Raw genomic sequence first — 27,482 nt, forward strand, 5'->3', positions numbered from 1 at the left:
GAAAAATAGAAAGAGAAAATTACACACAGAAAGGCAGAAAAGGAGCAACATGTAGAATGGGATATAGAAAAAAAAAACAATAAGAAACACACAGACAAAAGAAAGAAGAAGAAATGCATACGGAAAATAAAAAAAGACACAAACAGAAAGACTTATGGAGAGATAAAAAGGAAAAAGATGTAAAAAGGTCACACAGATATAGGGACAGAAAAACAGAGAAACAAATATGGAGAAAAAGACTGGGTGAAAAGAAAAAGCACAGAAACCGAATGAAAGACAGAAACAAAAGACTTTCAAACACAACAGGACACAGAAAGGAAAAAAGAAGTCACAAACTGAAAGACACAGAAAAAGAGAGAGAAAGGTATACCTACAAAGAGACAAAAATATGGAGACAGAAAAAGAGGAAAACAAAAAGAAAAATGAGAAAATACACAGACAAAAATAGACAGTGGGCAAACAAATGGAAAGAGAGACACAATAATATAAATACAGTCAAACTGACAAAAAGACAAAAAGGTGGACACATAAAAAGCTAACTAATAGATGGGCTGGAATGTGGCTTAGTGGTAGAGCACTTGCCTAGCATGCATGAAGCTCTGGGTTCGATTCCTCAGCACCACATAAACAGCAAAAGGCCAGAAGTGGTGCTGTGGCTCAAGAGGTAGAGTGCTAGCCTAGTGACAATAAGAATCCAGGGACAGTGCTCAGGCCCTGAGCCCAAAGCCCCAGGACTGGCAAAAAGAAAAAAAACAAACAATGATAAGTAATAGAAAGAGGAAAAAATAGGCAAAAAGTCATACAGTCAAAATGACAGAAAAACAGATACAGATAGATGGAAGAGAGACAGAGAGGCAGATGGAGATAATCAGAGACAGATATAGAGAGAAAGACAGAAAGAACCAGAAAGAAAAATAAAATAAAAAGAAATACAGACACAGGAAGACAGAATGTCAGAAGACAAAAACATGAAGAATGTTAAAAGTCAAGAAAGCTGACAGAAAGTAATAAAAAAGGAACTAACTAAAGTTGAAAGGAAACAAGGAAGGAAAGAAGGAAGACAGGAAGATGGTGGGAAAGATGAACAATACATGTTCAGATAAAGAAGACAAAAGACTAAGAAAAGACAAAAATAAAGGATCTATTGAAAAACAACCACAGTGATTGACAAGTAAACAGAAAAGCAGAGCAAAAGCCAGTAAAAAGGGAGACAGAAAGAAGTACAGAAAGAAAGATAAGCAAAAGGACAGAAAAACAGAAAGGCATATGTACAGTACATACGTATTGAAACACAAAACAAAAACAAAGGCTGAAAAGACATAAAAACAGATATACATAAATATAGGAAGTAAGAAATAATGACACAAGATAGTAGGAAAGTCATCAGAAAGACAGAAATTTGCAAAAGACAAAGGTTATTCACGTTTCCTTTCAGAGGATTGCATGGGAAAGAAATGAAATCCCCCGAGCAAATATAAAAAGGGCCAATGAGCATGTGCAGGCAATGGTGAATAAAAGTCGGTTTCATTTCTATCTAGTGAGAAGGGTGTAAGCAAGGGTTAAATTTTTGTTTATGGCTCTTGCTAATTTTAATTGAATTCACTGGACTTCACATGAAAGTAAATAAAATTTCACATTTGTAATTATCCCTTAACACAAAGTAACTGGAGTGCTGAGAATATATTGTCCTGTAGTCTCAGGCCTTAGACTTCCATGTGAAGTCTGCTCACGTGGTCTTAGGAGTGACTCTTGTATTCTGCCCTCTGTGGTAGTATTAAGTTGCAGCTATAGCTAATACCACTTGACACTGAATCTGATCTATCATCATCCCTTTAAATCCTGAGAAGAATTATGAGGTAGGTATTGTCATTATCCCAATTTTCCACATGAAAGGCATGTGCAGAGGAGTTAAATAGCCAGAAAACACATAGTGGGTAAGTCAAACTCAGTCATGATTTTAAGCACTGGATTGTATTTCTTCAGGGTGCTACTGTGTTTGTGCTCTGTTATGTAAGGCTGCTAAATTTCCTAGCCAGAACATGAAACTATACACTGAGGCAGTCCCAAGATGAAACAGCCTAGTGTTTACTTGTGATTCTAGTAATGGGCCAGATGTCTCAGGATGGTTAGCATAAATTTACAACAATCTTTTCTTTTTGCTGCCAGGATACAAGTACAAAGTCCTCCAAACCCGACTTCATGAAGCATTTCTGGCTCATCTGCTGACAAAAGCATGCATGCCCTGTTTATCTTAGCATTGCTTATTCTTGTTTTTCTAGTCTTTCCTATTCTTTAAAAAATTATTTGTTTATTTTCAAAGTGATGTACAGAGGGGTTAGTTTCATATGTTAGGCATTGGATACATTTCTTATATTGTTTGTTAACACCTCCCTCATTCCCCCCTCCCCCCTCCCCCTTTCCCTCTCTCCCTCCCATGAGTTGTTCAGTTCATTTATACCAAACAGTTTTGCAAGTATTGCTTTTGGAGTCGTTTGTCTTTTTATCCTTTGTCTCTTGATTTTGGTATTCCCTTTCCCTTCCCTAGTTCTAATACCAGTATATACAGTATCCAGTGTACTCAGATGAGATACAGAGATAGTGCAGGTACAACCACAGGAAGGGGATCCAAGAAGATCATCAATAATAGAAGCTATGGTTTCACATGGCATGTTGAAAGTAATTACAACCGTGATATAAGAGTCATTTCCATAACATGGAGTTCATTTCGCTTAGCATCATCTTATGCATTCATAAGGGTATAGCTATTAGGCTCTTGTGATCCTCTGCTGTGACTTGCCTAAACCTGTGCTAATTATTCCCTATGAGGAAGACCATAGAGTCCATGTTTCTTTGGGTCTGGCTCACTTCACTTAGTATAAGTTTTTCCAAGTCCTTCCATTTCCTTACGAATGGGACAATGTCATTCTTTCTGATAGAGGCGTAACATTCCTTTTAAAAAATAATTAATTCTTGCTGTTGTTATTGCTTGCTTTCTATGTCATTTCCTTTTTATCACATACTGAATTCAAGCCTGTAAGTCTAACCTAGGACTCTGATATAGCCACTACGTCTTTATTTTAAAAAGCAGAAGGGTTACAGTTACATACAGAAAGTAATGAGTACATTTCTTGTTGAACATTGTTGTCTCCTACCTCATTTTTCTCCCACTTTTGCTCCTGCCCCAAGTAGCCCCCCTCCAAGTTGTAACGTTCATTTTCAACATTGTCTCTTTTGAGTATCACTGTTGTACTGGTTCATACTTGTTCTTTTTATAGCGGCAATAATTCTATTACTCCTCAGAATTAGAACAAGCACTTTCTCTTATACTTTGAATTTGTGCTGTCAGGATCTGGGATCAGTATGAGAATATTAAGTAGAGGGAATGTTCTAGGGAGAGCTTCCTTGGTTAGTTCACATTTTGTTTTTACCACTGTGCAATCCTTCCAGTTAACTCTCCTGCCCTACCATATCCACCAGTTTTTTTTTTTAAGTTTTTATTATAAAACTGATGTACAGAGAGGTTACAGTTTCATATGTTAGGCATTGGATACATTTCTTGTACTGTTTGTTACCTTTTCCCTCGTACCCCCTCCCCCCTCCCCCTTCCCTTTCCCCCCATGAGGTGTTCAGTTCACTTACACCAAACAGTTTTGCAAGTATTGCTTTTGTAGTTGCTTCTCTTTTTTACCCTGTGTCTCTCAATTTTGGTATTCCCTTTCAATTTCCTAGTTCTAATACCAGTATACACGGTTTCCAATACACTCAGATAAGATTACAGAGACAGTGTAGATACAATCACAAGAAGGTGATACAAGAACATCATCAATAGTAGAAGCTACAGATACACATGGGATGTTGAAAGTAGTTACAACTGTGATATAACAATCGTTTCCATAAAATGGAGTTCATTTCACTTAGCATCATCTTATGTGTTCATAAGGGCATAGCTATTGGGCTCCTGTGATCCTCTGCTGTGACTTGCCTAAACCTGTGCTAATTATTCCCAATAAGGGAGAGTATAGAGTCCATGTTTCTTTGGGTCTGGTTCACTTCACTTAGTATAATTTTTTCCAAGTCTTTCCATTTCCTTACAAATGGGGCAATGTCATTCTTTCTGATAGAGGCATAAAATTCCATTGTGTATATGTAGACTTTCTTCACTATCAGTTTTGTTCCTGGAGACTGAGTCCCCTGTTGGACATCTGCAGAACTGTATTCCAATTGTATCCATGTAGAAAAACAGTTGTATATCTGAAATGTCCTGCCTAGAATGTTGGATTTCAATGCAATTTTGTCCTCTTCCATTAACGGAACATTATGTCTCTATTGTTTTATGTACTTGGAGGTTAGATAGTTGGACATCATTATGCCATACTGTAGATATATGGGCATTTTCCTCGCCAGCTGCTGAGCCTTAGTGTGTAAGGGTATACACATTGAGGGAATAGATTATGGGTTCTGAGCTCAGTCAAGGACCAAAACAGCTTCAAGACATACTGGTCTCTAGACAAGATCCAAGCTATTTATCATACATCTCTAATTTCAGAGACATGTTATTTGATGATTAGCATTGGGAGTAAATTGTGTCTTTTCGTGAATTTCATTAAATGATACAGTCTCTTTTCAAAATGGAATGCTTGTGGCTTGTGCAGAGGCTTGATTATACTGAATAAATTAGTATATTCGTAAGAGTATAATATAGTAGGCCATAGGGATCATTCTGGAAATTGAAAAATCAATGTGCATGTGAGAAATTACCAAAAACATAGAATATGTTTGAACTAGAATTCAGGGATAAATATAGTGTATATGATATAGGTAAGTGCTCCCTACTTTCCTGTAAAAGAAAATATAATAAATGAGTCCTTACCAGATATCAAATATACTGGCAACTTGATTTTAGATTTCACATCCTGCAGAACTGTGAGCCACAAATTCCTATTATTTACAAGTTGTCCAGTATAAGGTATTTTGTTATAGGTACATATAGGTTTACTGTCAATTTCCAACTTGGCAAATATGTATTAAGATTCATCAATTAGTATAAAAATGTTTAGTGAGCACCATTTCTGAATATCAAGCCCTTACTCTCTGGACTGAAGATTCAGAGACAAAATGCGAGGTAATGCTAACCTGTAGGAAAATAAAAGAAAATAATAAGAATGCTCATCAAGTATTATCAGTTATCTCCAAATCTTAATCAACCCAAGCAAAGTGTATTTCTCAGTGATACTAAGTCTACTGAGGATCTAGACAACTCTCAAGGGCATTTGTTCTGTCATTCTAGAATGAAAAAAATTGAAGGCATAGAGAGTATTGTATTAGATATGAATTGTTCCATACATGAGGGGACATATATTATTTCTTCCCACAATGGTAACCAGTCATTCTAACGTTCTCTACTTTAAATGGGCAGAGGACTAAGAACATTGTATGTTCTAGAAGTGGAAGAGAGTTGGATTTCATATTTGTAAACCATCTGGAGATCATGAGAAGTCATGAGAGCACAGCAGGTGTGAATGTCAGGGATATCCAAAGACCCTCTGTAAATCTTGCTGATTAGGGATTCTGCTCTCATTCTCCATGCTGTCTTAAAGGACAGACCCAGGTATGGGAGCATGACTAATGTATTGCAGTGCCTGTCTTGGAAGTATAGGCCCTGAGTTCGGATCCTAGTACGATGGAAAAAAATAAGAAAGATAGAAGAACAGAGTTTATAGCTAGTCTTACTGTAGTCTCTGTGAAGGAATAGTACAGGTGAGAAGTTTTTGAAGAGTTTTCCTGCCACTCACAAGTAGCATGTAGGCTGCAATTCAGATTACTGCATTGGGCTTTCTCTGACCTATGAAAACATTCTTTTATGACACATTGCTTTTCCGCTTTGTCCCACTCAGATACAGTGACTGAAGTGAAAACTGACATCTATGTGACCAGTTTTGGCCCTGTGTCAGACACAGACATGGTAAGTAGAATGACTATATGGGGATAAAACTGACCCGCAAAAGCAAGTTGGTGTTTTCTGCAACAGGATCTTGTAGTTGTGTTCTAGGAAAACTTTGTGTGCCATCTGAATTCCTTATTTCTTAGTACCTTATATTTAGATAAATGCATCTTGTCCGTTCTCTCCAATCTATAGTAACCACATACCCACCCTTCCACAACACATCATTAAAACCTTTGCTTGGCTCCCTCTATGCTATTAAACTCTGTCTGACCTCTCCTTTCACACTTCAGTAGTATCACACAGATATGCCAAGAGAGGCGAGCATTGCGGTGGCACTTCTTTGCTCAAGTATCCAAGGGTGTTGTTATCCAGTAAGTCTGTTCACTAAGGATGTAGACTGACAAGAATGAGTCAAAGACTTTGAGTTGGAACAACTTCTGGAAATTGGTCCATTATAGATGTGAGCAGCGAGAGAGCTTCAGGAAAGACGAGATCTAAGGCCATTTGCAAAGATTGCCCCTTCTCTCTCTAGTTTTCTTTTGATTTCAAAGCAAAGAATGCAATGGAAAGTTAGGACAGGAATCTCTACCCTAATAGAGCACCTATCAATAACTGCTGAATATCAGATACTAGACTGAATTATGTAGAGAAGTAAAAAGTTATTATATGCTTTGTATGTCTCGTAATTAATAGATGCCTACCAAGTTTTAGTTGAATGAGTTACTTTGTGTTGAGAATAAAATGCTCAATTTCTGGGCAAATAAATAAAAAGAGTATGGGATGTCTTTGTTCAATACTTAGGTATTTTCTGTATGTCTGTTTTCAGTGGACCACTGTGGCTGGGAATTTGAATGGGATGATGAAAGTAGATGATTGTTTTTTAGAATGATTTATCTAATGGTTTTTGAAGAATGGACAGCAAGATGAGACATGGAGGCTGAGAGTTTATTTAGGTATGTTGATTTTACATGGCTATTCAGTCAAGGTAAGGCTTAGGAGTCAGAGGAAGGAGAAAGCTATGTCTCAAGAACAGGAAGTCATGAGTAGGTGAATGATTGAAAGGCCTGGTAGATGGAAGGGAGAGAATTGAACATTATTTTTATGTGTAGAATAAATTGAAGGATACAGTAGATTCCCTGTGAAGTTCTTGAGGGCAAATGCTAAGGCTCCATGGCTTCTCATGACTTGTAGGGCATGCCCAGTAAGGGGCATGTTTGATGGATGAGAAATAGGAAGGATTCTTTACCTCTTCTCTCTGTGTCTTCAGTTCAACTGGAGATTAAACTCAAGGCCTCATGTTGCTAGGCAGGTACTTTTCCCACTTGAGCTGTGCTTCTTGAAGAGAGCATGAGGATGGCTCTTATGAACACAGGCAGGAGGCCTATACGTGTGGACCGTCTTCTTTAAATCTATCCACAGTTTCAAATCCAGGCATACTTTGCAAGGATAACTGTTTCTTAGGTGGCCAGCTGTAAAGACATGGCTCACAGACATCTATATACAGAGAGCTGACAGTCATTGACAATAGTCAGAGTTCTTAGATGTAATCAGCTTTTTCCTTATATTGCTGGAAAATTAATGATGGATTGGGAATTTTTAACCAAAACTATTGTTTTAACAAACAAGCACAAACACTCATTTTCACTGACTTACCACTACATAGGAATATATTCAGACAAATGTACACATATACAAGTGTATCTGGGGTACTGATAGCCTGCATGCTATCCCAAATGTTCTGTAGACATACACACACAAGTATGTTCTTAAACCCAAGGACTGCAACGAAACAGTCCCTATCCCAACCAGCTCCCTTCCCTGGTCCTTCCCCACCTATGGATGTACAAAGGATCTGGAAGATGTTTTTCAGAATCTCAAATTTCTCTGTTTTTCTTTGGAAGATTCATGTTCCATTTGCTTGTTTTTATATTACTCCCTCATGCTTAAGCATCAGAAAAGATCTTTCCTGATAGGGAAGATACATTTTTTGTCAAATAACTTTCCTGTTATTTTTAGCTGCATTTCTGTCCATTCTCAAGGCAGAATAGCTACAATTACTGTGGCTGAAAAGCACATTTATGATGTTTTTAAGTTTCTTCATCCTGTTCTTAGTAATTTGCAGCAATTGACCCCAGGGTCAGGGATGACTTTGGATCAAGGCTTATTTTAGACATAGATTGCTTAGGAAAGTAGATGAAAATTAAGTCCTGCTGGGTTATTGATTCATTTCTAACCAAACTAGAAATTTCTGTGCAAAATACTTTTCTAAGCAAATAGTCTTTTTTTTAACAAAGTGGGAAAATTATAAGGCCAGGTTGAGCAGAGATTCAGGACTACCATAATCCTTTGCACTTATTACTTTCATTGATGAAAAACTGACCCTCACAGGCACAACTATTTGGTTTAACAAGAAAGGAAATAAAATTTTTGAACTAGGTGTATGTTATTTAACTTAGTACCAAATTTTGGCACGTGATAGACTCCCAACTATTTGTTAATTTCAAGAATGAGTGAGATGGAACAAATTAAATGTGAGGGACAAATTGACTTAAAGGTCCTCAAAGGCAGAAAGCATGTCAAATACATCCCCAGCACCCATAACCAAATCTAAGATAGGTTGTCACTCAGTGTGTATTTGTTGCAGTGATGGGAAATGCTAGTGGTGAGTTTTTCAGGTATTTCCCTATTCCAGTGAATAGAGACCAAAGGACCTTCTATAATTACCTACTTCTATGTAAGCCTAGACATTTCCTTGATCAGATGCATGAAATGCTGGTAGAGAAATTTCAATTACAGGGAAGTTGCAAAAGATTCCATGTGAATGTAGTTTTGCTTCCATTCTCTAAGTTTGATTTGTTTATCCTTTACTAGTGAAAATAAAGCTCATGATGAAGGGAAATTTTTTTGTGGTCTCCCAAGAACCACTGCACTACCATGGGGGACTGGATAAGGACATAGCAACTAAGAAACTTTAAGTGACAATTTTAGTGCTTGTTAATCCCACCCTCTCCCTAGGAATGCTTTAACTGCTCCAGTTGTGCTAAGGTATCAAGAGACAGCTAGAAAGTGTCAGCAGAGAAACTTCTAAGGAATGTAGTGGATAATCAAGTACTGATACCAGCAGATAATGCAATAAAAGAATTGACCACCTAGCTTAATGAGAAAAATAAAATGAACACATGGGAAATGAGAACCCAAACAAGACATTTATAGTCACAATTCTTTATAACAGACTCATCAACTGTACATTCTGGTCTGAAAACTGCATATGAAAATCATGCAAAGTTATCAAAACAACCAAACAGTGTACACAAAAGTCTGTCCTAATTAAAAAGGAGATACCATATGGACCTCTTTCCTGGTGACAATGTATTTAAAGCTATTCTGTCTGTTTTCTCTTTAGTGCTAGAAAAAGTGTTTTTCTCAACCTCAAGTCCTCTGTTCCTGACTGTCTGAGGCATAGAATGGATTGGACTAGTTTGAAATCCTCTTAGGGTGTCAGTTGTTTTTGTTTGGTTGTTTGATTCATAGGCTACTCGATTTCCATGCATGTGGGTTTCTTCAGGAATCTCCACGTACTTTCACACAGCATAGAAAGGACAGAGAAACAATGTGAATAAGACTGACTACACTTGAAACAATGGTGTGCATGGTGATGAGATTCCTTAATGAAGAATGATGGAGATAAAGGAAAGGACTGACAGAAGAATAGATGCCCATATAGAGGGAGTGGCTTGCAAAATGAGAAAATGACAAGATAACAAAGTTGTCAATTATGCTGCCCCCCACTGAAACACATAAGGCTTGCATGTCTTTTCTGAGACTTCCTTTGATGTGCTTAATATTGTTGGAGAGTTGAAGCCATTAAGCTCCAAGTGCAAGGCAGAAATACTTCACCACCAGCTAAGTGTCATTTCTGCTCTATGTTACAAATGTATTCAGCGCCTTTCCCAGGAGGCAGGCTTAGGCTTATTATCTGGAAGATTTGATTTAAATGCCTCACAAAACAACAGAATTCATTTGTCAATTTGGAGGCAATCGCCCTTGGAGAGTACACAAGGGTTCAATTTGCAAGGAAGGAATTGATTATATTTCTAGAATGGTCAGGTCAAAATCTGATTGCTTTTGGCCAAAGGTCATAGAATGATACTTATACAGCATATAGTCTCTCCAAGATTTTCTCCAGTACATTTTTTTCATGTTTCCTTTTTTTTGTGTGCAAATCCCGATAATTGAACTCAGGACATGGTTGCTGTCAATTTTTTTGCTCAAGGCTAGTGATCTACCACTTGAGGCAGAGCTCCATTTCTGGCTTTTTTAGGCGATTGAGGATGAGTTTCTTGGACTTTTCTGCTCTGTCTGGCTTACAACATATAGTTATACCATTAATCCTTAGCTATATAACTATGTTATTTTTGTATTTTTTCTCCTTTTTCATGCTGTCGCTTAATGAATGCTAAGCACATGTATATTACTAAGCTAACCCTGCCCCTTATGTGTTCCTTGCCCCATTTTTTTTCTGTTTTTTCCCCCTATTTTCTTGCCTTTTATAAAGTTGTAACATTTTATATATTGCAATGTGCTTTGATTTTTGGCTTTTTATGTTCTTTTTCTATTATAGTTTTGAATAATTACCTTAATTGTTGACATATATACTTAACCTTGTTGAATGTTACTGGGCACCTCCACACTATTTCCAAGTAGTACATGAATGTATTAACTCAAATGTTCTTCCTCCCTCATTCCATTTAGACAATTGTAAATACTTTTTCTATATGATTTTTCATTTGTAGATACCTATGATCTGTTTAGTTTATCCATAACTATGTTAGTATTTATGCTTGCATATACTTGCTAACATCACTTTTAACTATATGAACAAATTCCTTTAACAGTCCTTTCATTGAGGAATCATTCAATCATATATTCAGCAATGTCTGTAGAAGATCTACTTCATATTTGGTAGCATTTTAGATGCTTAAGGTATCACAATGAACAGCAAAAAGTCCACACTTGGCTTCCAGGCTAGTGGAATAAAAGAGTATATACATACATATATATATACATAAACATATATACATATACATATGCATATACATACATACATATATATGCATAAACATATACACATACATATATTGTGTGTGTGTCTCTTAAACAAGAAAAACAACCCACTGTGATGAGAGCAAGAAAGAAATATGATGTAGTGATCAGAGTATGCCTCTTGATTTAGTGAATATCAAATGAGACCTAGCCATTTTCGATGTAATCCAAGTATGAGGAAGTTGAGGTAAGCATTGAGCCTTCTTACTGGTAAATTATCTGTCTTTCTGTAGCACTTACATGATCATCTAGTTAGCTATAGATTTGTGGGTTGACAGTTATTTTCATCTTAACATTTTTGAAATGCACTTTCACTGTGTTTTTTTCTATTATTACTAAAGAAGTCTGCTGCCAATCAAATTTATCCTACTTTTCTATTTTGTTCATAATCTGTCTCTTTGGTAGTTTTGAGTTCTCTATATTTTGGCTTGGCTTAGACCTATTCTAATATAGTGACCTTGCATGTCAATTATAAAATACAATTTCTGATATAGTTCATCCATTAGCACTTCTATTGTTCTTCCTCCACTTTCTCTACTCTCTCACATTCAAAATCTTCATATATATATGCCAGACCTTTCCCTTCCATCCTTCATAAAAAGATGAGATTTAGCCTCTCTCATATTTTCCATAATTTAACTGTGTGAAATGTAAACTGAGAAAATTTTCCTTATATATATAGTCCAAGTAGTTAATCTCTCTTCAGTAATGTCTATTTCTCTATCAATATTTTATTTCTAGAACCTGTTTTTCTTTCTCTATCAATATTTTATTTCTAGAAGCTGTTTTTCTTTAATACAAACTCAAATTACAATAGATTTTTTCAGTTGTGTTTTTATGTTACTTTTTAACTGTTGTATTTTTAATTGCATGTTTTCCATATTCTCTATTTGATAATTGTGCTATAAAGTCCCTGGTGGGAGTTTAATCGGATTGTATGTTGTGTCATCTTTTTTCATGACAATTTCCTTTGTTGTGGTGGATTGTGAATCTATTTTTAGCAAGCATTTATTTGTAGTTATGTCCTTTAAGAGTGTTTTTGTGTTTGTTTTTGCAAGTTAATTTCGTGATCACCCCTGACAGAGGCAGATTTTTTTTTTTATGTGAATTTCTCAGTTTGACAAATCAGGCAGACAAGGTACATTTGGACATCAATCTCCCATACAATAAAGCTTGACTTTACTAAATCTTGTTAGAAATGTTTCCCCTTTTCCACCTCCCTCTTCCTTCTTGAACTTTTGTGTTGTGGGATGAGTTTGTCTAGTTGGTTTTAGCTAGTGCCCCTTTTTGCTAAAGTTGTACCCTTTCAGGATCTTGGCTTTATGTAGTAGTCTAGTTCCAGTCTCTTAGCTGGCAGTGACCTGGTTTATACCTGATGTCCTGGTTATTCATAAAGCTTTCTTTGTTAATAGTATTCCACTTTAGACAATAAATTATATGATCTTTCAGTCCTTAGACATGAATTTTGTTGGTATACTTGAGGAATAGAAAAGCCAGACTAGCTAATTTATAGTGGGAGAAGTGTTTAGAGAAGATCCCATAACAAACACAAGAGCTTATGTCAGGGAAGAGTTTGTTCCAGACATGATCAGATGCCACTGAGTGATTTTAAACCAAATGACTTGAAGTAATTTCTGTCTACATCTTTATTTTAAATTATTCTTATTATTTATAAGTAGTTGTGACTAATTTTATCTCATTAGCTTTATATTTATGTTTTTTTTTGTCTAATGTATCTGTAAGATTTAATTACTGTGAAGGGCAATAAAATGTTACTTCAACAGACATTGTTATAGTGAGCCTTTGATGAAATTTGTGTAAAATATAAGGCTTATGTTTTATGCTTGATGTTATACTGGCCTTTGATAGTCCTGTGACATCATTGAGCAGTAAAGACAAGGAAAGGTTTTTGTTTTTCTTTTTTTTTTGTTGTTGGTTATAGGGCTTGAATTCATACCCTGCACTCTGTCCCTGAGCCTCTTTATTTTTAAGACTAGTGCTCTACCACTTTGAGCCATAGCTCCGCTACTGGTTTTTGAGTGGTTAATTTGAGATAAGTGTCTCACGGTGACTTTTCTGCCTGGGCTAGCTTTCAACTGCACTCCTCAAATCTCAGCCTCCTGAGTAGCTAGGATTACAGGCATGAAGCAGTGGCACCCAACAGGGTTTATTCTTAATAATTCACAGGATCAAGAAGGGAATTTCAGCTTTATGAAATAAAATCTTGGGCTGGCTTGCATTATTTGTGGGGAAGTTTTGCCCATTCTAAAGTAGTGTTATCAGGTATATTTTCTTTTTACTTATTGTGTACAATGTGATTTTTTTTCAGTTTTCATCATTGTCCTTACTCATCAATAACTACTGTTAATAGACTGCTATCATTCTACATAAATGCTATATGTTAATTAATATTTGCTAGGAGAATTGTGAGACATTAGTAGAACTCTTCTGAAACATTGTTCTCTCTATTTTGTGCCTAGGAATACACTATTGATGTATTTTTTCGTCAGACATGGCATGATGAAAGACTGAAATTTGATGGACCCATGAAGATCCTTCCACTGAACAATCTCCTGGCTAGCAAAATCTGGACTCCAGATACTTTCTTTCACAATGGCAAGAAATCGGTGGCTCATAATATGACCACACCCAATAAGCTTCTCAGACTTGTGGACAACGGGACTCTTCTCTACACAATGAGGTCAGAGACTGGTGGCCCCTACCCAGAGTATATTGAGGATTGGCTTAGTATTTGAACTAGCAAGTTTTAAGGTAGCTACTGAAAATTCTTTTAAGTTCATATATTGATAAATTTCTGCTTGTACACACACATATTTATGTACATATATACATGCACTTTAATGCATGCAGTACTTTAATACTTCATAGTATCCTCTTAGGTTTATAGATTTGTATAGTACATACATATTTATGTATATTACAGAATACAAAACATTGTTTTAAGTATAAATATGTATATGTATATAGTTATATATTATTTAATTAGTCTATATATGCATATGCACATATATACATATACATATATACACACTTGATACATTTTTACTTATACTTATGTTATGAAAATGCATACATATGGACAGATAATTACACATATGAACACTTTGAGACATGCATTGATATATGTTGATGTTGTGTAAATATGTGCATGGACACAGGGAGACCAATACATGGCACATATATTTTCAAGGACACCTAAATACTCAGACTTACAACCCTTTGCTCATCAAAATATGATGTGAATTTTGATTTCAAAAGATGAACTTTAACAGCATTTTGAATGTGGACAATTTCTCTTTGAACTAGTACTAAAACTTTTTAAACATCTGGTAGCTTCTCTGGCTCTCAGTTGTCACTTCCTGAGGCTTCTTCCTATATTAATGAGTGTACATTTTGTATAAGAGAGCCTTTATGAAATGAAAAAGCACAATACTTTAGTGCTGCTTTCATGGCTCTTTCAAGACTGTGTATTTATTTTTGCACAGTGAAACTCGGTATATATCTGCTAAATATTTACAAGGCTCTTTTGAATTCAATCTATTCAACTATTTATCTATATAGCTGTATATAATATTTGATACATGCATGAAATATAGTTCTTTGGAAAGACTGCATTAGAAGGAATTAAGGGCAATTATTAGAAGACAGCTGAAATCATATAGGTGACAAATAACTTTGTAGATTATTCGAGGAGAGAAGTTTAATAGAAATTTGATATGAAATTCAGTGTAAAGATCAGGAAAGACATACAAACTAACAATAGAGGGATTGGAGGCATGGCTTAGGTGGTAAAGTGCCTGCCAATGAGAGTAATGTTCCAGTTTGAGTTCTTTCTCAGACTAAAAAGAACATCACCACCACCACCAGTACCATCAAACAATACAAATTTTGAAATTGTTAGTATATATAGATAATTTTGAAACCATGAGAATGAAAGTGAAAAGTTGTAAAAAGTGTGGAATAAAAGTGCTATATCAAAGGATTAGTTTAAAAAATGACAGTGAGCAATAGTAACACCAATAATAGCATAATTAGTACATAATTAACATCAATGTTCAAGACACTATTCAATGATTCTATTTTATTGTCTCCATAACAAGATCATAAGATAGGTCTCCTCTCATTTCTACAAATGAGAAAGCTTAAACACTAAAAAACAAAAATACTGATGTAAAAGATCTATGCACTGAGTAAAAGGAAAAGTTGCCTTTGTTTTCAGGGAAGAGGCTACACATATTTTCCCAATAGCAGAAAAGAGCTAGTAGAAATGTAAAGTTTGAAGTCATAGTAGAAATATTCGTTTGTTAACCATGAATTTCCAGGTAACACAGTAAACGACCAAATCAAAATTTCAATTAGAATATAACTTATAAAGAAACAGGATCTCCTTTCTTGTGCTGAAAGGATATAATGTGGAACACAGTGTAAAAGGAAAATATGGAAAGACTAGAGCATTAGTAGGAGAATAGATAGATGACTAGTATGTATGTGTTTACATGCAGAAAGTAGATGTAGAGAGGAGGCAATTCACATAGTTGTGTAAAGGATGGACTACACTAAGTTGAAGAGAAAAAAGGATTGTGGAATGAGATGAATGCAGGAAATGAATGATGAGGAAGATATATTGAAGGGTAAATGACAGTAAACAATGGTGAAGAAGTTAGAGAGCAGAGTGATGGGCAAGAAGAGAATTGAACCCAGTATATTGAGAATAATGAAGAGAAAGAGTATATCTTAAATAAGGGAAACAGTGCAGAAGATAACTGAGTAATAAAAGAAAAAAAGATGGAGAATAAGTTTGAGTTTTGAAGTAGGAATACATTAAAAAGGGAGAATGGAACAGGATGGAAGATACTAAAATATGAAACAGCTGCATGAATAGCAAGATTATAATAATTGCACTCTATTTTTTAGTCTGAAGTTAAATGATGTAGGAGTCTATGTGGAATGCCCTTGTGTTTATTTTTCACAATAAGAATGGAGGAAGTACAGAAGTATAGAAGCTTGATGAAATCATTGTTTTTCCTTCTCAATTGAATTCATCTTGGATCAAGAAGGTGGGTCCTCCAAACTACCAGATAAAAGGATGGCTCTTTCATGATTCCACAAGTGTTACATCTTGTGACTTTTTTCCCAAAGCACAAACTGTTACTCTTATCCATTCTGTTAATACTGTAGCTGCTTCCTCTCTTTCTGGAACATGAAAGGCACAAATTGGATAAAGTCTACAGAACACTTATAATTTTTCAGTAAGTGTTATCCTGTATCAACCTATTATTATTTGGATTCTTAGATCTTATCTGGATCCAGTGGATAAATACAAAAGATTGCTACCTAGAAAATTCTAACAGTTACATAGGTATGTAACTAGGGCAGTTAAGAAAGTAGGAGGAAAAGTTAATGTAACTATTGATCATTTTCCTCTTTTTTGTTAAACTGATCCATTGTATAGCAATCAAGTTGCATACAGTATGAAACAATCCTAAATTCTTAATGCCTTAGAGCAGTAGATATTTATTTCTCACTCACATTTTCTGCTATCTGAGCTTGGTGAGTCCAGGAGCTCTCTTTGTGTCAACCACAATAAAAGCATGGAATAATGAAGTGAAGACCATGTCACATCATGGGGATCAGGAAGCTATGGGAATGTTCCTTTCTCCTGAGTCACAGTAAGCCTTCCTCCTTAGTTTCTTCACTAAGCCTGGCCGTGCCTCATCATGTGACCTCACAACAGCCACAGAAATGCAGACTAACATGCATTACGTGTTGCTTACATCAGCAGTACAAATACTAAACTTGGAATACTACATGGAAAATTAACAGAGCCCATCCCAAGACAAAGAATCATAGTCTGATGAGCATACAGACAAACATGTATTGTGTGTTTGAGTTATTGTACATGAATGTTGAATGATATACAATATAGTAAAATTCCCAGTGACTATCTGACTAGGAGAGACAAATACTCATTAGATTTCATCTCATTGACTTATTAAACACACAAGCAGTTATCATATTTAAGATTCTGGGATTATGTACTGAGCCTCAGAGATAAGACACAGCTCACACTGTTAATGACCTATGACATCATAGTTACAGACACATGTGCAAATCACATGTAGCTGTTTAATAAGTATAAAATACATTAAATTGAGGAAGGTCCAGATGTTATAGAGTCACAAGCAGCAAGCAAAACTACACAAGAACGTTCAAGAAAACTGCTAAACAAGCTGTTGCATATTTTGTCTCTTGATTGATAGAAATGTACATAACTATGAAACAGACAAGGGGTGTGGCTGACAAGGGATGCAGCTGAGATATAGCAGTATATTCCCAGAACAGGAAATGACATGCATAATGATATGCATTTTCAAATTGCCTTAATCCATCAAAACATCTATCCCTTGTGAAACATAATAGAGGGTTATCTGCCAGGGACTATGAAATGAGTTATGCAGATATACACAAAAAATTCCAAAGGAAATCACCTTTAAACATAGAGCTAATAGATGTGTAGAAGAAAATTAGATTTTAAAAAGGGAAGGGAATAAGACAGATTCCAGCAGCAATGTATGCCTGAGGAATAAGAGAGGGACAGTGTAATAATTCATGCAGGTTTAAATTCAGGCCAGTGTAATGACCAGGAAACGGTGCACTGAAGCATTGTTACTCAGTGAGGGGCACTTTTAAAGGCATGGAAGCATAAAAATGATGGGATCTATTAAAGAACTTATTTCCAAGAAGGGACTCAAACATATTTGTAGTTTAGATCACATTGGGAACAGTATACAGGGCTGACTGAGGAAAGAAAAGTTGTATATGAGGTGCCAAGACAAGAACTGTCATACTAATGAAATGTTAATCAAATGACTGTGAAACTAACGACTATGTGCTGAACACCTGCAGATGCCAGACATTTCTGTAAACCATCAAAAATTTTCATAATAGCTATTAGATACAGGTATATAATACTTAGGTTCATTGTCCTCATTGAACTAATCAAGATGAAGAGTAAAACATAAACATAGATTGTTTAAGATGAATAAATACAAGTTGGTCTAGGTTTAAGATCTTGTTAATTTACCCTTAAATATGATTTTTAAGAAGTATGTAATATGTTCAAGAAATGGCATTGATGGTAGTTAGTGCCTGATTAGAAGTTCAGGATGTTTTATAGTTGGGTCTTGTGTGAAAAATGATTCAAATGTTAACATTTGCATTGAATGAAGAAGAGCAGTAATAAGGAAAGCAGTGTGAAATATCACTAAATAGCTTGCCTATTTGGAAGGATTTCTGTATGAAAATGATTAGTAATCTGGAAATAATCCAGAATACATTTGTCTTGCAGCTCCATGGAATCATTATTGCTCTTTAAAACTGAGCAAGTCGATGAGATCCTTTGTGCTAATGCAAATGGCTGAGCCCTCAAAAGCCTAAGAGTTCAAATGTGATGGATGATTGTTGATTATTGCTCATGTGTCCATTTTCCACACAGATGTTCTTCATTGACATGTGCCTCCTTTCCAAGTAGTCTTTTAAATGACTCAATCTCTTTTCATCGTTACTTTTCACTAGTCAGCACATGGTTTCCAAGAGCACTGTGCTTGTCTGCATCATGTGAGCAGAAGAGGATGGATTCGACGGGGTGGAGGTTTTTATAGGGCAAGCCTCAGTGAGATACTCATTCTATTCACTTTCATTTAACTCTAATGAGGTCATTTGTATATGATTCCTAACCAGGCAAGCTGGGAAAAGAAATACTGCACTCTGTCAAAAAAAGAGGGGGGGGGGAATGGAATCACTAGTAATTCTAGTGTTGTGTTGCATTGTTTTTAATAAGACACTCAAATTGTATTGTTGCTGGGTCAGCTGAAGGAATTATAGCAGCTAGTGGACCACTTCCATAGTTCATGGAATAACAATAAGGGCCCGAGCAATGGTGCTGGAAACTAAGATTAGCGCAGGAAGAATTAATATGACAAAGGTTGTCAAATATATTTGGTGTCCAAGCGTGTTAGCATTGAGGAAAGAACATTGAAATCCAGGAGAAAAAAAAAGAAAGAAATCCAGGAGGCACTGGCTCAGGCTTGTAATCCTAGCTGGAGACTGAGATCTGAGGATTATTGTTCTAAATCGGCAAAAGCAGGAAAGTCCATGAGACTCTTATGTCCAAATAACTACCAAAAAGCCAGAAGTCGTGCTGTGGTTCAAGTGGTAAAGCACTAGCCCTTGGTAAAACAGCTCAGGGTCAGTGCCCAGACCCTGAATTCAAGCCTATACCCCGAGTTCAAGCCCCAGGATTGCCACAAAGAAAGAAAGAAAAAAAGTGCATTGTGAACATCCTTGGCACATCCTCCCTGAATGTGAGTAGATTATGGTTCTTATTAACAAAAGCCCCTCTGTATAGGAGAATAGATATTTTTCCTGCGGAAGAAGTTTAGAAAACTTAGGCTTGGGGATTTTCAGTGTGACAGGCACTGTACTAGGTGCATCTCATGCATTTGTCTTATTGAGTCTTCATATCACTGTAGAATGAGATGACTCATGAGAGTTTGCTGCCTTTGAAAGCCTTTGTAGGGAATAAATGTGATAAAGTCTGGGAATTGTGTAACATGTCTTGGCATATGGCCACTCTTTGGAGGTTTTTGTTTTGTTTTTAATATCTCTCTGGTTGTCATATGTACCGAAACCCAAATTTCAATAGAAAATATCACAACAATAGTAGAAGAGTGGTATGAAATCCAAGTCTCAATTAAAGCCAATGTTTTCCTTGCACTACAGGACAGCACTATCTGTAATAGGGGATGTTTGAGCTATCAATCTTCAGTAATGAGGTTGAGGTACACTTAACCTGGTGCAGTACCCACGGCAGTTAAAGGCAAGGCTAGAAAGCAGGAGAACTTTGAGACACGGGGTTGTGTAAAACTGAATACATGGCATCAACTGTCTACGTTACCAGGTGATAGTGTCCTCTATTTAGCTGAAAATCAAAAGAAATAAGTTGCATCATCAATACAAAAGGGATGTTTTGAACCAACAAAGAGAAAGTTTTGATCAGATTGAGACTAGTTTCTTCTGTTATTCTTTTTATGATTGAATCAATTTTGCTAATATAGTTAGCATGTTCCAATGACAAATTATTTCCTGGGTAAATTTTGCTTGTTGCCTCCATCCTCCCGACCCTTGCCAAACTTTTACAGTAAAGCTCCCCTCTTCCTAGTTTAGATGCAAATACCTTTCACTTGAGATCTGATTATAGAGAGTAGCCCTGAAATGACCAGGAACTGGGAAAGCATTTGAACGAGATTGTTAGTTGTACAGAATTTAATGTAATCAGACCAACAGAGCACTGATAGCTTTCTTTCACAGTCCTTTTTCTTGTAATGGCTTTTTGCTGTAGGGGACTTTACCTGCATTTCTTCTGCATTGATCTAGTGAGTGACTCATAGAGCCCTAAGTGGTGAGGCTCACTCTAATGAACAGAAGAGTATAGAAGAAAGAGTAGCACATTTGTGGCTTTAGGGAAACTTAAAGTGTGAGGGAAGAAATAGAAGCCTTAAGTCAACCACAAGTTACTCTGTATGCTCAGGAGAGTGATATTAACCCTTTTCTTCCAGCAGCTTACATCCCAGGACAAAAAAATATGACACAATATTCACTGCACTCTAAGGCATAATAGAAGTGTCACAAAAAGCTAACAATGGAGTATTTATAATTACCAGATTCACTCACCCACGAGGCCATGGACCCACTATGGGAGGGCTTCACGTAGAAACACACATTTGAACTGGAGGAAGGGAAAGAAAAATTAGTCTTGGAAGCTTTTCTCATTTTTATTCCATTTTTTTTCCAGTTCCAAGTGAGAAAGAGCCTTGAAGTAATTATTGCCTTTCTCTTCAAAAGCAAGAAGCTGCTGTCTAGGCTGATTGAATCTGTTATAGAGTCCATTTGAAGGTGATGATGATGTACAGATCTATAGAAGGGCCCTTCTTGTTCCAGAGTTCCCAGCTACTTTACAGGCTAATCCCAGACAGACTGGAGACCTCGTGTTGTGCTGTAATGAACATTTTAACAGGCCCCAGGAGCTCACTGGCACAGATTAGCAATAAAACCCTGGGTAAGGATTTTCCTTTCTGGATTTTAGTTTCTAAATGAGACTGAAAATACCTCCTCGGTCCTCTCCGAAGTTGATCACAGTCCTCTGCGGAACACAGATACTGATAACCCTGTGTGGTAAGGGCCAGGGGATTCTGTGACATGGAAGAATATATAGCCCCTCTTAGACAGAAAGCATCATAGCTGACATCGCTATTGGGCAGTATTGGAATTTGAACCCAGGTTTATGTGCTTTTGAGGTAGGTGCTCTATCTGCCATTTGAATCTCCAGCACTTTTTTGCTTTAGTTGTTTTTTTAGGTACGGTTTCATGTTTTTGCATAGGTTTAGTCTTGCACTTACATTCTCCTACCTAAAGCCTCCAAATGTAGCTAGGATCACAGGAGAATATCACACTTGCAGTATTTGTTGAGCTAATATTTGCCCAAACTTGCCTCAAACTGCAGTTATCCCAGACTCCTGCCTTCTGAGGAACTGGCATGGTAGGAATGAGCCATCATGCCCAGCCCGCTTAGGCAATATTATAACAAAGACTTGAAGGAAATGGGTTACATATACAAAGACCAAAAGAGATTCCTGTAGAAGAAAAAGAAGAGAGACAGACATATGACAGCTTTCTTTTGTGAAAAAAGTATTTTTTTTGTGAGAAGTATTTACAGGTGGACAGAAACTAGGGAAAATGCAAGTGTTGGAAAATGTGGATGGAGTCACACTTCTGAGGTAATTGCTAAAAATCTTATGTGCTCCCTCCAAAGGCTAAACTCAGCAGTAAATGGTGACCTTCCTTCCTGTGTACTGAACCTCTTGTCTATAGCTTGAGAATTTAATGGGAAGGTCGCAGACAACTGGGATTCTTGTGACTAATGCACAGATTGCTTGGGGTGTTTGGTGGTAGTATATTTCAAGTGACTCATCTTGTACTGATAATGGCTATTAGTGATTTACTATTCTTTCTCTTTGACTCTAAATCCCAGATCCTGACCTTTACTCCATGATTATAGAAATAGCCTGCCTAGCAACTTGACTGCCTCTGAAATACTGTTGTCTGTACTTTGGACTTTAGAAAGAACATTCCTCAAAGTGCAGAGCAAATTGTTCCATCTATAAAGGCTCAGAAGACAAGATATACACACCAGCAAAGTCCTAAAATGCAAAGCACAGTGCAAATAAGAGTTTAGTAGGACTGTTATGATAAAATAGGAAAATGTTCAGCAAATACTATAGTAAGAGTAATCCTTGATAGGTGTGCTCATTCTGAAAATGGACTTATGTACTTCCAAGCATGAGATGAGGGCATCAAGTAAAGAAGTCAGTAACTAGTAATTTGTCTTCATTATTATGGAGGTATGAAAATTATTTACACAATGGCTTTAAGCTAATAGCAAGAATTCTGAACCTACTGTGATGGTACAATATCCTCATGTTCATTCAATAATTTACCCCTTACCCTCACACTCCCTTCCAATTTTGAGATTTTTGATACATATGCCATCTGCCCAGGATGCAAGTCATATTTCCCATTGGTAGTACAGGCTGGAGGACAAGGATGCGATACTGAATGTCACTTGTATCTGGGGAGTTTGTGCAAAGACTGAATCTCAGTCCTTAAATTCCTTATCTGGTGATTCTACCATCACTCCCATAATGTCATTCAGTCTTGGGGCTTTAACTAACATTCTCCTAATACTGTTGCCTTGCATCATTATACTCTCTGCATTCACAAGTTTGACTTTTCTGCACTCTACATATAGAACACCATGTAGTGTTAGTCTTTGTGTGCCTGGCTTATTTCATTTGACCCTATTCTTCCAGTTCTCTTCATGTTGTTGTAAATGAATATCCTATTTTATGACTGCTTAACATTCAATGGTGCATGTGGACAACCTTTTCTTCTATTCTCAGTTGTTAACAGTGATGTTGATTCCCTAACTTGCTGCTGCACATATTCGTCTGTCTACCTAATTCACTTCCTTTTAGGTACACACCTATTGGTGGGATCGGTAGGTTTTTAAGCACTTCTATTTTGAATTTGTTGAAGAACTGTACTACTTTTCGTAATGACGCTACCAATTTACATCTCTATCAACAGTATACAAACATTCTCTACAACTTTGCAAATACTTGGTATATATTTCTTTTTGATACTAGCCACTCTACATCCTGGTACAACTATTTGAAGATGATAAAACTATAAAAAAAGAAAATAGACATTCCAACAGGTATGATGTGCTTCTTGTTCATAGCATTGATGATTAGTACAGTTGAAAACTTTCTCATCGACCTGATGGCCATTCATATGTATTATTTTGTACAATGTCTAGTCAAGTCCTTTGCATGTTTTTAAATTATGCTCTTTACTTGATATTGGATTCCCTGAGTATTTTTGCCTGTTTGGATACCAACTCCCTGTCAGTTGTCTGACATACAGATATTTTCTCCCAATCTGCATGTTCTCTTTATGCTGCTGAAAGTCCCCTCTGCTTTGCTACTTAGAGGCTTTTTAAATTAGTATAATCCTATTTGTCTATTATTGTTTCTTGTTGCCTGTGCCTTTCAGATCATTTCAAAAATTTTTATGTATATTTTCTTCCTATAGTTGCACTGCTTTAAGTATTATGCATTAGCTTTTAAGCAATGTTGAGGTAACTTTTCCATGAGGTATGGAGTAAGGACCTAGTTTCATTCTGAAGATGGATATATACTTAGATTTCAAACATTAATTGAAGAGATTATCCTTTCTCTATTGTGTGTTCTTGGCATGGTTATACAATTCTAATTGGCTATGAAGCTGTGAATTTATTTCTGGGCTCTCTCTTCTGTTCCTTTGGCCTATATGTCTATTTTTATGCCAGTGATATATTCTTTTATTACTATCATTTTAGTAATATATTTGAAGTCAGGGAGTGTGATACTGCCAGCTTTGTTCTTTATTTATTGAGACAAGGTCTCACTATTCAGCTCAGAAAGGCCTTCAAGTCGCAGTTTTTCTACCTCTACCTCCTGAGTGCAGAGATTATACATGCACAGAGCACTACATCCTACTCACCTTAAAAAATGTGTTGGGTTTTTTTTTGCCAGTTCTAGGGCTTGAATTCAGGTCCTGGGCACTGTCTCTGGGAATTTTCATTCCACAGATCCACTTTCATCTTTCTGGTGATTAATTGGAGATAAGAATCTCCTGTACTTTCCTGCCTATGCTGGCTTTGAACTGCAGTCCTCAGATCTCGCCGTCCTGAGTCACTAGGATTACATGCATGAATAAGTAGTGACTGGATCCTTCTTTCACTTTTTAAACATACAATTAAATGATATTAAATGAATGTACAATTTGATAACCATCACCAAAATCTTATCTTAAAAGAGTCAAAATCTCAAAAAATGGAACTCCATACCCATAGCAGTTACCTCTTTTGCTTTCCTGTTTGAATTTGCTAGAATATCTAATAAATGTTCTATACAGAGAGCAGATACTTTCACTTAACCTTCAGGGTAAGTGACTTAGTTGCACTAGTGAATATAATGCTACATGTGAGATTTTTGCAGGCCCTTTATCACTTCAGAAAGTTACCATTTATTTCTAAAGTTTGGATGATGATGACTGTTGAAAATTTATCTTCCTACTTTTGTCCTTGCACTCTTCCAATTTATTACCACCACAGCTGCCAGAATAATTCTGAGATATTAATCAAGTCATGTTTATAGTAAGCATTTCACAAAACCTCCATACTTCGCTCAGTGAAAGCTCAAATGTCCTCGAAAGCTTTCCACCACTTAGTCCAGGTGCACACTTTCCTTTTGTAGCTCCTTTTCTAGTTTTTCTTCATGGTTGTTATTAATATTATTTTATATTACAAGTTTATGTAAACTTTGTTCAGTGCAAGTGTGCACAAATATGTGTGTTTGTGAACATGACCACTTGCACACCATTTTGAACATGTACATAAGTGTGTAAATGTGCAAATGCATTCATGTTCATGCTGGTGTGAGGATGAATTCCATACAGAGAGAAACTCCCAGGCACATGTGAAAGGCAGCTACTCTTTCTATTTCCATGCTCTTTCTTTGGATTCCCCCCAAGTTGATTCTCTTATGTCCTCGTCACTGTTGAAATGTTACCTACTCACTGTCATAGTCCCTGAATACCTTTTTTGAACATCTTAATTCTTTTCTCCTCTCTAGTTGTGTCTTATTTCTCTCCCTTTTAGTAAAGTTGATAATTCAGTTATTTAGTAAGTTTTTGTCTTTCCCTAACAAATGCAAGTTCAAAGTAAGCAACATTAGTTTCCTAATTTGCCCCCATTGTTTAGAACAATATCTTGCTACATAGTAGGTTCTCAAGAAATACAAATTGAATACAGCAGTGAGTCAAGAAACCTAGTCATCTCTGTCTAAGACATGTTGAATAACATTGGTAAAATGTCTTCCCTTCTCAGGAAAAGTGTACGGGGTGATAAAAGTGCATGCTTTCTTTTCTTTTTTCTTTTTCTTTTTTAATAATTCTGTATCCTTTTATTTATTTATTTATTTTTGGCCAGTCCTGGGGCTTGGACTCAGGGCCTGAGCACTGTCCCTGGCTTCTTCCCGCTCAAGGCTAGCACTCTGCCACTTAAGCCACAGCACCACTTCTGGCCATTTTCTGTATATGTGGTGCTGGGGAATCGAACCCAGGGCTTCATGTATAGGAGGCAAGCACTCTTGCCACTAGGCCATATCCCCAGCCCCCGTGCATGCTTTCTTGCAAGGCTCACTTAACCCTGAAGCTGTAGGAAGAAACTAGATTCCCACTAGGTATGGTGGTGCACACTTGGAATCTCTGCACTCGGAAGGCTGACACAAAAAGATTAAGAGTTGAGGCCAGCTTGAGTTACATAGTGAGACCCCTGTCTCAAAAAAACTAAATCAACACAAGAGGAGATAACTATGTTCCTCAAGGGATAATTTAAACCATTGTGTTATTAATGAATTATATTAAACTAGAATATTTCTTGGAATCCAGGAATACTTAACTACTATCCCCCAACAAGCCACAGTTCCTCTATCAAGCTTCTAGGAGACACATACGCCTTTAGGAAAGAAAAGCCATCTGGTCATTCCTTCATTCAATAGATAGTCACTGATTACGTACAATGTGGTAGGTGTTTCACAAGGTGTTGGCACACATGAGGCATAACACAAGATGAAAATTTCAAACTTTATACTAAGGAAATCAAGAAATGAATTGATACGTATAAAAAATGTAGGTGCTATATACAAGAGAACGGTAAGGTTTCTTACCCACAGACTGGGTAGGAAACTGAGGAAAGTTTCATTTTGAAGATGCTAATCAGGCCAAGATTACAAAGCAGTGAAGTATTAGTGTAAAGTATTAGTCATCCAGATATTTGGAAGAAGATCACTCTGGGCAGAGAGCACAGTGAGCACCAAAGCCATGATGTCAGAGTGCCTGGCATGTTGAAAGAACTGGGATTGAGTGAGTGTCAGCTGGGGCTGACACAGGAAGAAATAAGCAAGAGAGGGACAGAGCACAAGGTCACGCAGATGCTGCAAGGATTTGGCCTTTTATTCTATGAGAGGGGGAAATTACTAGAAGGCTTTGTATACAGAATATACTCCCACCAGAGACAAAGTCACTAGGCTGTGAAAGGAATAAAATACTAACGTGATGAAATACTTACTGTGGTAGGATTAAAAAAACAACCATACGTTTAACAGCCAAGAATAAGGTAATAAATATAAAACAATAATTGATAGGAGTATGGCCTACCATGATAATAGTTACATTTATATTTTTATATAAATCTAACAGTTATGTAATTTTAATATTTATATTTACATATAAAATGTACACTATTAATTTCACATAAATGTAAAACATTTATTTCATGTAACTATAATACATAACAATTCATCTAAATATCTAAAATTTATAGAAATTGAATTCTATTAAATATAAAGTTATATTTACATAAAACTAAGATTATGTTCTTTATAAAATGTATACTTATATTTATATATAAACATGACAATATAGGGTGACAAGGATGTGGTGTAGCATGATAATGTAAGGGAACAATGTGTGATCAGGGCCATATAGGTCTACTGTATAGATTACTATCTGCGGCTTCCTCCCCTACGCTGAGGCTTTCCTGGATCGTTTCTTGTTTTCCACCAGTTCTTCACTAGGAAGCCAAACAACCAAATCCAAAATGGACTCAAGTCCTGTCATCTGAATATCATATTTTGTGAGGTTTCTCATCTTGTTCTCAAAAGTCTTCTGATCATATTTAATAAAAATATAA

General features: G+C 36.4%; 1 protein-coding gene across 1 annotated transcript in view; it reads left to right on the top strand.

The window, feature by feature from the left end:
• Nucleotides 1–27,482, top strand: part of Gabra3 (gamma-aminobutyric acid type A receptor subunit alpha3) — a 91,389-nt gene that overhangs the window by 22,536 nt on the left and 41,371 nt on the right. The window contains exons 3-4 of the mRNA XM_048335984.1: nucleotides 5,895–5,962; nucleotides 13,528–13,748. Coding sequence (XP_048191941.1) covers nucleotides 5,895–5,962; nucleotides 13,528–13,748 — 289 coding nt within the window. The remainder of the gene's footprint in view (nucleotides 1–5,894; nucleotides 5,963–13,527; nucleotides 13,749–27,482) is intronic.

The sequence above is a fragment of the Perognathus longimembris genome, chromosome 28, assembly GCF_023159225.1.
Source record: "Perognathus longimembris pacificus isolate PPM17 chromosome 28, ASM2315922v1, whole genome shotgun sequence".
In the NCBI taxonomy this organism is placed as follows: domain Eukaryota; kingdom Metazoa; phylum Chordata; class Mammalia; order Rodentia; family Heteromyidae; genus Perognathus; species Perognathus longimembris.